The sequence below is a fragment of the Mycetomoellerius zeteki genome, unplaced genomic scaffold (assembly GCF_001594055.1).
Source record: "Mycetomoellerius zeteki isolate Tzet28-1 unplaced genomic scaffold, Tzet1.0 scaffold22, whole genome shotgun sequence".
Taxonomy (NCBI): Eukaryota; Metazoa; Arthropoda; class Insecta; order Hymenoptera; family Formicidae; genus Mycetomoellerius; species Mycetomoellerius zeteki.
In genome coordinates this window covers 241,778-254,998 of record NW_017257172.1, presented here as the reverse complement: position 1 = coordinate 254,998, position 13,221 = coordinate 241,778, and the positions used below count along the sequence as shown (strand labels likewise).

The following is a 13,221-nucleotide window of genomic DNA, read 5'->3' as shown; positions in this document are numbered from 1 at the left end:
TATATATATATATATATATATAAACCAATTAATTTTCTTTTGTTTCATTCTTTCTTAATATACATATATCTTTTAAACTTTTTACCGTTTTGAATTTTTTTACTTTAATTTTGCATTTGATTTGCAAAAATGCTGTTTTTCAAATCGTTTAAGAAGTCATTAAAAATGAGAATACACAAGATTTACAATTTTAAAGAACTCTTACTATGCTTATATGTATCCCATCCTGTCGCTGCTTCATGCTTTCTCGCATAATTTGATTCGCTTTGCTGCAAAGAAATATTTCGTTGCTTGGATCGTCACAAAAAAATAGATTAGCATTTATAGTTAATTGATCACGCGACTAATGACAATCGTAAACTCGCAATAAAGGCTGAAAGGCAGAAAAGACTCGATGAGATTGAGAAGCATCAAACTGAGCGCATGAAGAAGCGGCAGTATTTGCGCAAGATGGCAACCCAACAGTTCTACAAAAGCATGCAGATGTTGCAAGCTAATGCAAAACGCGAGAAAGATGAACCCTTTGAGGATTACTCGATTTTTTTATATCGTCAAACTGCACCAGATTTCAAGGATAGAGTAAAAGACTTAGAGCAGAAAATACTTTATCCAGTAAGCTAGAGATTAAGTGATGAGTGCAAATGTTTGACTATGTTCTTTTTTTCTATGTGCTGACGAAGGCCTGTGTCTTTGATATTCGAAATAACAACATAACGTTTCAAAAGATACTCGACAAAATAATGAATTTTCTTTTACTAAATTTATTTTTGTCTTACTGCATTCGTATTATTCATATTAAATATACACAAGGAAAATATTTACATGGTTTATTTTCTAACATCATAACTTAATATGATTGCAATGGAAAAATAAGTGTTAATATTTTCGTTGCTAAATTTGTTTGAGAGTTGCATACATTATTTACCACTGTTGATTAACATGCTTGTTTAAGGAGATTGAACTGACAGAACTATGAACTTCTAACTTTTTTTTTGTTCGAGGAATACTCCATTCACTCTCACTTACACGTTATATGAAACTGGCGTGCGTCTAAAGAAAGAAAAGTATCATTAAGTAGAAAGAATCCACATATATATAACAATATTTAATTTAATGGAAATTAATTCATCTGAATTGCATTAATTGAGTTTGAAGAATTACGTTTGAAGAATTACGTTAATTTATTTAATTCTTCAGACTACTACCTTATTATTATTATATGTATTTTTCAATGGATATAAATATTTATGTTTTATAAATATTTATGAATATTATATTTATAAATATTAAAAAATATTATATTTATAAATATTATAAATATTTATAAATTCTTAAAATGTACTTTACAAGATGTTCGTAATTTTTGCTTGCATTGTTTGTGTGAATATTCATACTAATTCTCTACAATCGTTTGCTCATAAGATATTTCTATTAAGTTGCTAATTATTCCTAGGACAGACAACCTAAAATACACATTAGTTACCGAAGAGATAGTGTAGACGAAGAATTCTCGGGAAGAATAAAAGATTTTGAAGATAAACTGAAAGGGACAACATCCTCCGAGAAGAAACCTAAAGATCTTTTACGTGCTATCGGTTTGTATATATTTTTCATTTATACATCCAATATCAATCAAGTTTTCTTTGTTATGTGTTAAGCGACGTCTACAATGAGATTTTAAGGCGTAAAACTCAAACTTTAAGTCTTAAGCCATAAGAAATTAACCAATCATAGTCGAATATCAGGAGAATAATTGGCTGCGTTCAGCAGACTGAACAGTTTTGCAACCGTTTTATGATTGTCTGCTGAGATAGGACCATTCTTCTAAATCTAAAAGTATGATCCAATTAGCGCGAAGGAAATTTGCAAAACAACAGTTGCAAAACAAACGTTCTGCTGAACGCAGCCATTGACTATGATTGTTCAACTTCTTACAGCTCAATTTGTTAAAGCTTAAGTTTTACGCCTTAAATAAAAGTGTTAATATTTTCGTAAGTCGAGTAATAAAATATACTTGTACATAGGTAAAATTGAGAAAACTGACTGGAACGTGAAAGAAATTGAAAAAAAAATCGAAGAGAACAAGATGGGTCGCAGCATTCGCCACGAACGTGTAGAAAAAGTGCCGAAGTGGAGTCGCGAGCAGGTTCGCAAAAAAACACTCAATAGCACTGACATTGTCGCACTTTTTCAGATGTGTATATGTTTCATTCAGTTTTTAGCTCGGCAGATTAAGATGGAGAAGCGAGGCAACGATCAAAGGGACACCTACAGTAAGTACGCTGATATAGATAATACTCTGAAGAATATAGGCAAGAAGATTCAGGAAGGTAGCGCGCTCGGATACAATAAAGTTTCAGCCATGGCTGAACAATTTTCAAATAAAAATCAGGATGTGGAACCCAAGCTGCAAAAATCGGTAAATACGAACTTTACGGTCTTCGTAGGAAAATAGTCAACGGAATATTAAAATTTTAGCTTCCATAGCGTATCAGCGTTTATTGTGTCTTATAAAGAGAAGTTTATTTAATTACAGAATTTTCTTTAGGAGAGAAGATATAAATTACAGTAGATTCGCATTCTTTAAGAGATTGACAATTTTGCACAAGGTATTTTTACAAGAGGCATTCTACAATAAGCCATTAGTCATAAATCAGAAGTTAGAAGCTGGAAATTGATCTTGATATATGTTATCGTCCTGAGTAACCTCCGACAGATTTTAGCTGTCGCTCGTCGTTATCCGTTGAAAAGTTATTAACAAAATAAGTTTAAGAAATAACGTCTTTTTTCTACTATTTAAAACAAAAATTGTGCTTTAAAAATAAAAATTTTCTTTGAAAACATTACTTTTTTATATAATATTTGTTTTTAAAGCAGAGAATTTATTTTTGAAGCAGAAAAATTGTGATTTTGTCACGACTTCAAGCAAAACGAAATCCACCCCACATTCCTCTCCACCTAGGGACACGCGACTTTCCACCTGAAGTGAAGTCCACCCCACTTCTTCTACTGCCTAGGGACGTGCGACTTTTTAAGTTTTTCAAAGCTTTTCAAAACACTACAATAAAGTATTTTTTCATTAAGTACTTTTCGAATTATAAAGGTGAACGCACATAGAAGTAGAAGTAAGCAGCAAACAGTAAGCAGTAATGCGTCGTCTACAATACAAGCGAGTAAGAAGTAAGAGTAAGAAATTGACCAACCGCAGTCAATTGTGAGAAGAATAATCGATCGTAATTGGTCAATTTCTTACTATTACTTCTTAAACCAAACTTACTACGTGTATTGTAGACGGGCCTTAAGACGTACGAAGTAGACAATTAACATTGCCAGTATATCTTTACATATAAAAGATGGCGGTCTTATGTCTCATTGCTTACTGCTTACTGCTTACTTCTATCATAGAAGTTCTATGTGCGTCCACCTTTAAGCTTGAAAGTTACAGTATACGATTGAAACCTCTTGAATATTATTCATGATTATGACCTGGATAACATTTGTCAAAATCAATGCCATTGAAGGTTGTTTCTCTTATTTTCATTTTTAAATAAAAATGAATTTTTAGTACAAAGATGAAAACAAGAGAAACAACCTCTAATGGCCTGGATCTTGACAAATGTTATCCAGGTCACAATCATGAACATTCAAGAGGTTTTAGCCATCGGTCGAACACTTTGGGTAATGTTAACGCCGGTTGTATTGTAACTTTCAAGCCTTATAATTCAAAAAGTACTTAATGAAAGAATACTTTATTATAATGTTTTGAAAAGTTCTCAATGTAAACTACCAGAATATGTAATGAAAAATAGGGGGTTCCGTTTAAAAAATTCAAAGTGACTTTGCTTTGACAACGCCAACAATCTTGACAACGGTCAAATCAATGATACCTTCTTATGTCCCCTCGAAGTCACAAAACTTTTATCTCAAGCATTTTTCCCTAAAATACAGCGTTCAAGAGATATTTGAGGTGGTCAATTAAAATGGGACACCCTGTATATAAAATTAGGCATATAATTTTTGAAATAATTTTCTTATATTGAACAATGCAGTATTAATAATTATTATATCGGATTGTATAAATTATTTTTGTGTAGAACACTAAGCCTACTATCGCATTACCTGTGCAAGGGGGTTCAGAGATGTGCCATTTTTGCAATAAAAGAGTTTACCTTATGGAAAGACTGAGTGCGGAAGGTAAATTCTTTCACCGTGGTTGTTTCCGTTGTGAATATTGTTCTATCTCGTTAAGAATAGGTAAATTTTATTCTCTCTTTATAATATTTTATAAACCTTTTTTGATTTTATATAATATTACTGTTATATACGAAATCATTATTGTTATATAGGAAATCATACATTTGATCGGGAAAAAAATGGAGGACGCTTTTACTGTACGCAACACTTTGGATTATCAGGAACAATGAAAACTAGAGCAGAAAAAAAAAGGATTAACTTGGTGAATAAAGAAAATGTACCTAATGCCGCGACTGCATCAAAAACACCAGAAAAGGTATTAGAAAGCTTGAAGAGATAAAACATAAAAACAAGAAACAGTTATTAAATAATATTGATATATCTTTTTGTACGATGTTTAAAACATTAGAAAACATCAAAAAACAGTAAGCATTTATATGAAAGCATATATACTGTATTTTCAGGCCAAAACGTCCTTAGAAGGCATTGTTGGACTCGATTTACTTGATCGTGGTCAAACTCCGGAAAGAATCGAATTTGAAAATCTGGCAGAAATATCAGATCCCGAGGAAGGTCACAGTCAAATGGATGAAGATGAATGGACAGACAGAAATTTTGGTGCTTCTACCGCAGAAATGGGATCCAGTGATGATATTTCTGATATGAGGTAAATATGCATATGGATTTTATATTATTGGACACTATTACATACTTAATTAATTTAAAGGTAACTTAATCTAACTTTTTATTTATCTTACTATCAAAGTTTCCGTATACAATTTTATTAATTGACATTAATTGTTCATATTTTTATAATAATGTACACATTGTTCTCTCCGTTCTTATAAAAACTTTGATTTTTTTTATACTTGTAATTACAATACTTTTATAACGAATATTTTACGCACAATGATTTTGTCAAACAAGAAGCCTTTTATTTTGATATCTAATGACACGTGCTACATCAACTTGGACATAATATCAGGTTTATAACAATAGGATGCTATCTTATGATCAGTACACATCTATTAGAAGTCTGTACATATATTTTTTTATCTCTTTATCGATCAGTTTTTTTTATAAACCGTTCTATATTTTAAATATATATATACTTATTACTTTGTAATTATAACATTGAGAATGACCCGATCGGGCTCGAAACGCCGTTTGTATTTTTGTTGTATTATTGTTTTGGCTCTTTAATTATATTATATTTTTAATTTAAATATTATTTTCTTGATGATTCGTAGCCCTTCTTAACACTTCTATTATTAATTTATATTAATTTATATTAATTGAACCATATTACACGATGTATTTTAAATATGCATATATTATTTATAATATTCTTCATACCACTTTTTGTATAGCTTTACAATGTTTAAATAAAAATAATTCTGATTTAATTATGACTGATATGAATAAGTGTTTTAAACTTAAAATTCTTATTAGAATATATCTGTGTATTTTAATATTTGTATTCGTATTTACAATACAAAAAACAGTGTATATGTATATATATTTATATATTTAAATTTTTAACTGTAATGATTGTTCAAATTATCAATTTTTTGTAGTGATTCTGATGAGGATAATGAAGTATTTGAGGAAGCTATAGATCAACAACTAACGACTGAAGGAACTCTTGAATTAGCTAAGAATTGGACATTGCGCTATTCGCATCCACATGCTACAATCGGGCAATCTGACACTGGCAGCAACGAATATGAAGATTCCAGCGACGAATATACTAGTGAAGGTAGCATTTATCATGCATATATAAAAGTATATGTATGCACGCACAAAGCTTGTTGTTAAAATTATACGTCAATTTTTTTTTGTTCTTTCATTTTACATAGCACGGTTTTTATGAAAATATTCTCTGTATCGATTTTAATTATGAAAAACGAAAAGAATACAGGGAAAAAAGGAGAACAGAATATGTGATAATTTTAACAAATTCTCCAACTTATATTACATGTTTATATCGTAAAACATATATTTTGATTTCTTTGTTAGACGATGAAAGTGGCACTGCGACCGAAGACGAGGAAGACGTACGCGCACGAGAGCTCCGAAAGCAGGAAGTATGGTTGAAGGTGCCACCGCGCAATTGTGATACCGATACCGGTTCGGAGACAGAGGTGAAGCAATCTCAAGACTCTATAGATCCTGCTATAGTTCAACAGTCATTTATTTCTTTCGAATCCAAAGTAACATCACCCTCAATTTCCAACATGAATACAAATGATAATGATCTATCATCCGAAAGAAATGCTTTCGGAGAACTGCTAAAATTCTCCAACGAGACAGCATTAGTTTCTAATGAATTAGCTAAAAGTTTACATGATCAAAACAGTATGATTTCCACTCATAAAAATGGTGCATCTCTCAATGTCATTTCGCAAATTTCTGAAAATGTAATTTGCGCAACTGATTCAATGTCTCTTCCAATGCCAAATAGCACTGACGATAATATTTCGGATCAAAATGAATCCTCGATATTTTTGAGAAGGATTGCTCTTAATCACTTAGACAAAAAAGATTGCAATTCTGAGTATGAAAGTTTTGTGGACGAAAGTATTCGATTAGAATTAGACGAATTAGATAAAATTTACGACGATTGTTCACAAAGTAATACCTTCGATGTTAACATAAGAAGTCTTATACCAAATTCTATTAATTTCAATGATTTTGATGATGCAAATATTAATGATTTGAGTAGAAATAATCTAATTAAGAATTCATTAAATTTATCTACAAACAATTTGAAAGGAGATTCCGCACTAAATAGTTTGGCAGTTGGTTTAGAAACGGTTGCGAAAATTACAATTGCAGATACTATACCTTGCGTTGAAATAAGTAAGGATTCCAGAGTTTCCGACAACGAAACTATCCTTAATGCTGATGATTTTCCGGGTGTGATCACTTCTTTGAATGGAAGCAAAAATTCTTTATCTTCTTCATCGTCAGAGATGTATCAATCGGTAGAGATGTTGTATAGTGACAATTCAATTAGCGATCACTTGGACGATTTAGTAGAATACTCGACATCTAATTTGCCTGAAGAAATAGAAACATTTAAGTGTGAAAATATTAGTGTTACTAATCAAAGAAAGGACAGTTATTTTATTAACCAAGATAGGAATGTTGAGTTTATTGATGATAGTAATAATATTCATACGAGCAATGTTATTGATAAGAATGTTGGCATACATTCAACAACTTCAATACTTCCTGTGAGCGTATTACAAGAGTCGATACATCCAATAGTAATAGTGACATCGCCATCTCCGACACAAGAGATACAGCTTGACGAACTATCTTTAGAAACTTCGAGATTACTGGTTCCCCTAGAATCGCGTAGTGTTCCGAGTTTTGGTAACTGTGATAACGCATTTGATAAGCTGAAGCGCGATTTGAAGCAAAGAAAAGCAAAGAATAAAGCTATAGGAAATGGACTCCGACCACTGTCAACTGAATATGCCCAATTGAAGATGAGTAAATATTTTACGGAGAATAAAAAAATTGTTTCGAAAAGTCAAGTTTCTACACAAAGTGAGAAAGCTGAAGATACATCTAATCTGAAAATGGTAAAGTTACATATTAATCCTAAATTATCCAATAGAGTAAATGCAGAGGAAATGCTCAAATACTTTAATAAGACAAGTTCTTCAAATAGTAACAAATCTAAGACTTCCGACATAATCGCTATTAAACAAAATGAAAGACGAAAGTTAGAAATTGATATCGAAGAAATAAGTATCTTGGACGAGAATGACATTGATGTGATTGATCAACAATTTAATCAAATCGAAGAGCAGAGTAAAATTGCAAATTTGGAACGTGATGAGATGGGTTTTCAGTTTTATTTGTCAGAATTTGAAGCAGTGCGTAATGACGAAAAGGAAACAGCATGTGATAGTTTAGATTTAACAAGAAATGGTCTTGTTAAATTAAATTCTCAATTAAATATTGACAGTGATCATATTAATCCACTAACATCGAACTATAATATTCCTACATTAGAGAACAAAAATATTTCGTTTACAAATGCAGATACAGATGTGGATATAAATACTAACAATTTCAAATTTCATACTGCTATGATTTCCAACATATTGACGTTGCAAACAGATGTAAAAAATAACGTTTGTAATATTACAGACGATAGAAAAGAACAAGAATGGATTAATCCAACAGACAACGTTCTGAATAGTGACGTAAATGCAATAAATCAAGAAAAGAAAGATAATATAAATTTAAACAGCAACACGATAGGCGATGATATAATTAAAGAAAACAATATTTTTAAAACAGATGTACAAATCAATATTTCAAATAATACAGAAAATGAAGAAAAAACAGCAAACACGATAAATTTAGATGGAACCATACTAACAATAAGTAATGATAGTGATAAAAAACAAACTAATAAAATACATATTTCAAGTGATAATCTGCATAAAGATAATAAATCAAAGAAAAATTTGTTATTCGAAAATAATACACTTCTTAACATAAAATTAACTGCTCCTTCACGGTTAAATAATAATACAAATAAAGTTATCAAATACAATAGGTTGCATAAAAGTGATACTAATTTGAATGAAGATACACCGCGGGTTTCTCCTAAAAGTATTAACAGTTATTCTAAATCATTATCTGAATTGAAAAACACGACATCTAAAGATAAGCCCGCAATAAAGACAATAATCGTCGAGAGAATAGTAAGTACATCTATGAACATTAAAAATACGAATATAAATAATAATTTAGCAGAAAATCGTGTTGAAGAAGTTCCTCCTAAAAGACCCGAGCGAAAAAAGGTGTCTTATGATATTAGTCCTTTTCAAAAAACTTTAATAGAGAGTCCTAATTTGAAAATTTCTAACACTGAACTCTCTCCGCCTGAAATTTCAGTAAGAAAAAAATTAGCAAAGAAAAGCTTGAAGCTTTTATGTCGAAGTCAAGCTGTTGAAGATATACCAAAACTACAAAGTCAAACTGTCGAGAATATTTCAAGATTACATGGTCAGAATAGTAATAATGTTTCTAGCATTCAAAGTCAAGATGTGGAAAAGCTTTCAAAAGTTAAGAATCGAGACATTAAAGATGTTTCAGAATTAATAAGTCGAAATGTTAATGATGTCTCGAAAATTCACTGTCAAGATATTCAAAATCCTGATACTAATTCAATGGATGTTCAAAGACCAATAAGACGAAATGTCGCAAAATTACAAAGTCGGGACATCACGAATCTTTCGAATTTCAACAACGAAATTATAAAAGATGTTAAAAATATTATGATAGAAAATCATAATGTTACCGATATGTCAAAGTTACAAAGTCAAAGCAGTGTAACGTCGGCTCAAAACGTTCATCATACAAATTCGCATTTGTCAAATAAACCTGAGGAATCTATCAAATTTATTTCTAGGAATAGTCAATCAAAGAAAGACAAATGCATAATTTCATAATGTTAATATAATAATATCTGTGCTATTATTATTAAATGATTTTGTAATATAATGCTTTATAAAAAATGCTTTCATTTTACTTATATACGTTTTATTATAATTATCTAACTGATACAACTGTTTAGCATTTTTTAATATTAAAAGTTTATGAAAGTTTCTACACTACATTAATAATTTTCAAATTATAAATAACTAAAAATGAATAATTTCTCGTAAATTAAGTTTCAAGAATACGATTGAATACTGAACTCTTACTCCTGAGTCAAATGAAAGCTTTATATATAAAACTTGAGGTCTCTCTAGTTTTATCAAAACATTTAATATTAACGATTCTAAAAAGTGCGAAGAATTGCGAAAAATATAGCATACAATTGAATTTTTATTGAAAAGCTATTTTAGACTGGTCAAATCTATTCAAGTGATCCGATGTTATTATATTTTATTATTCTGCAATATATTTGTTTACTGCAAATTGATTAAATATTGATAGGTTATATATGTTTTACTTCTATATACTTATATATCAAACCAATCCTATGTAATTCTGTGAGGTTTGCGATTTTACAATTTATGGAGATTTCTGAGAGAATTGATATATTATATAATCCATAATTTTTCTTTTAAACATCTTTAGTAGATATTGTAGTTGTGCAATTTTAAATTAGGGAAAACTGTGAGATGTATTAATAAAGTAAAAAAAATACAAACAAAATTCTTGGCTGATGGTGATTGATTTTTTTAATTTTCAATGGGGCTAATTTTTAATCGACCAATTGTATAAGGAGCATTGAAAAGAAAAAGGTAATCTATCTTGTTGTGTATGAATGGTGTGCTATTGGACTAATTTATTATTAACATTGACTCAAATCATTAATCGTTTGTGTTTGCTTATTCTAAAAAAGTAGGGGTTTGCTCACCAATATAATAACTAATTCATTTAGAAATTACCACCAGCCAGTACTTTATTAAATGTCTCACCACGTTTTTGTTTTAGTTATAAAATTTAGATTTGTACTCTATGATTCAACATATTAACTGCGATAAAATATTGATTCATATATATATAAACACTATTTACAGAAATAACACATGTTAGAATGTATCCATTCATAATCAAAATATTAGCATCTTTGTCTTTCTTTATTCAACACTTACTAATTTACTAAACTCTTGCTTATTATTCTAGTTATATATTTGTTATAATCCTTATTCATTTAGCACACTTTGTTTCGTAGGTTGCATCTTCGGAAGATGCATCGACTGATGAGAGTGTGGAAAATTCCGCAACTGAGATTTCGACCGACTCTGAATTCGAGCACGATGAAGCGACTCCGACACAGCATGAGATTCCCGAGATTACCATCAACGATTCTTATGTGCGGAAAACGAGAGGCGCTTATGTTGAACCGAAGAAAGTGCAGGTGAAGAGTAAGATGATCTCTTCGATCAATGGTAACTTGACGCAGGACAAGAAACAACAAGACGTTAGCGAGCGATTTTTGGAAGACCATATTAAGGTGGAATCGAATAAAGAAGTAAATTGTAACGTGCCAGCTTCTGTTAACACAAATAACTGCACACCATTGTTAAACCCACGGAAGGGAGATTATCTTCTGAATCGTACTCATTCCACTGGCGGAATCGCTTCGAGGCTCTCTTTAGAATTGAAAAAACGTTATTTATTGGGAGGATCAGCGTTGGGTGGTTCCGTCATAAAATCAGGTTCGACGTCTAATGTGGACACGAAGTTGAGAAATTTTACTGATGCAATCTCCCAGCATCAAAAGTTGTTGAATCCAGCGCCGGAGCCTAGTCCTACCATGCAGGCATTTCTTCAAGGTACCTTTATTTTTACGCTTTCATGTTTTCAATAGTATTTCAATATTAATGGTAAATATGCCGAATAGAGGAGAGAACTTCGATGACCTTGACCTTGACATATGTTGTCAAGGTCATGACCCTGAGTGACCTCCAACAGGTTTTAACCGTCGTTCGTCCTTCATTAAAAAGTTATTAATGAAAGAAGTTTGAAAAATGATGTCCCTTTTCTACTATATAAAACAGAAATTTTCTGCTTTAAAGTGTATTTTACAACTTTCCACGTGCACTCCTTTGCAGGGGGAGAGGGGGGTGAAAGTCGCATCGTGTCGAAAGTCAAAACCTATGTATTTAATATTGCATGTATAACAGAAATAATGCGCTATTTCTTAAACTTCTTTTGTTAATAACTTTTTAACGAATAACGAGCGACGGCTACAACTTGTTGGAGGTCATTCAGAATCATGACCTTGACAATATATGTCAAGGTCAAGGTCATCGGACTTGTCTCCCCTATTCGGCATTATAACCATGTTAATTTCTATATTATTTTATAACATTTCTAATACTTGAAACTTTCCAATAACATATAACAATATTTATGATATATTGATTATTAAAAAAGAGAAAAAATTTATATAGAATGTTATATTCTTAAAAAGCATCTCTTTTATGTACATGATTGTATTTTTTTAAGGTACTAGTAAACTGCGAATCAACAATGCATCACTTTCCCCATTATCGCCTACAATTTTATTTTCTCGACAATTGTCATCTGATCATTGCCGAAATTCATCGAATAATATTGTGAAACCGACAACCTTGATAGAAACATCCAAGACGCAGCAATTACCTGATTTAGTGCAAGAATCCAGTATCTTAAAATCTAAAACAGCACCCAACATCTGCAGTGAATCATCGATGAAGGACAGGGAGTTAATCAACGAACAAGTATTTCTACAGCAAACTAATAACTTGACGAAAAATGCCATAGAGGATATAAAAAGCTCGCAAAATGCTGAGAAAATTCTATCAAACAACACGGAAGAAAATAATGGTTTTAGACCGCGTAGTCCCCTTCACGAAACGTCTATTGTCGTGCCGCAAGTGGATTGGAGCAAGAAAAACGAAGACAAGGATGCCAGTTCGGGCGATTCTGAGATAGATAGTGATTCATTATCTTCCTCCAATTCTAACGAAGCCATTGAGAACGAACAACTTGTTGCTGTAAATCTTTCGCCACCTAGATTACAGATTCACAGCACCGATGGCGATCTTTTATTGGATGAAGGAGTTGATCGATACAAGCATTATATTCCCGACGATGGTCAGACTTTCGAGCCAGATTCTATCGAAATCTCGTTTCTGCAGGATCGCCGATTACATGATTCAATTAACAATATGCATACTATTGAAATGGTAAATAATAATATGGAACAGTTGGACTTGCGGGATGGCAGTAGGAAGAGCAACTGCAGTAGTTCTACTTCCGAAGCTTCAGGAGTGTCTAATAAACAAGATGATTCCGAGGAGAACGACATTACCACTGCAGCATTCACTGAAACAGAATTTTCTGAATGGGCTCGCGACGGGGAAGCTTTGGTTTCCGAAGACCTTTGTGATGTAGAGCTCGATATCGATCCTGGTTTTATCACTATACGAAGGAATAATACAAAATTATCCTCTACACTTGCTAGAATTGTTAAAGAAGAGGATACGGAATTCGGCT

General features: G+C 31.6%; 1 protein-coding gene across 1 annotated transcript in view; it reads left to right on the top strand.

The window, feature by feature from the left end:
- The window catches only part of Mical (Molecule interacting with CasL), a 28,991-nt gene that overhangs the window by 8,371 nt on the left and 7,399 nt on the right, over positions 1–13,221 (top strand). The window contains exons 11-21 of the mRNA XM_018448159.1: positions 373–612; positions 1,454–1,595; positions 2,025–2,146; positions 2,195–2,419; positions 4,095–4,254; positions 4,347–4,510; positions 4,659–4,861; positions 5,772–5,953; positions 6,214–6,338; positions 10,910–11,513; positions 12,190–13,221. The exon at positions 12,190–13,221 is cut by the window's right edge and continues 1,820 nt beyond it. Coding sequence (XP_018303661.1) covers positions 373–612; positions 1,454–1,595; positions 2,025–2,146; positions 2,195–2,419; positions 4,095–4,254; positions 4,347–4,510; positions 4,659–4,861; positions 5,772–5,953; positions 6,214–6,338; positions 10,910–11,513; positions 12,190–13,221 — 3,199 coding nt within the window. The remainder of the gene's footprint in view (positions 1–372; positions 613–1,453; positions 1,596–2,024; positions 2,147–2,194; positions 2,420–4,094; positions 4,255–4,346; positions 4,511–4,658; positions 4,862–5,771; positions 5,954–6,213; positions 6,339–10,909; positions 11,514–12,189) is intronic.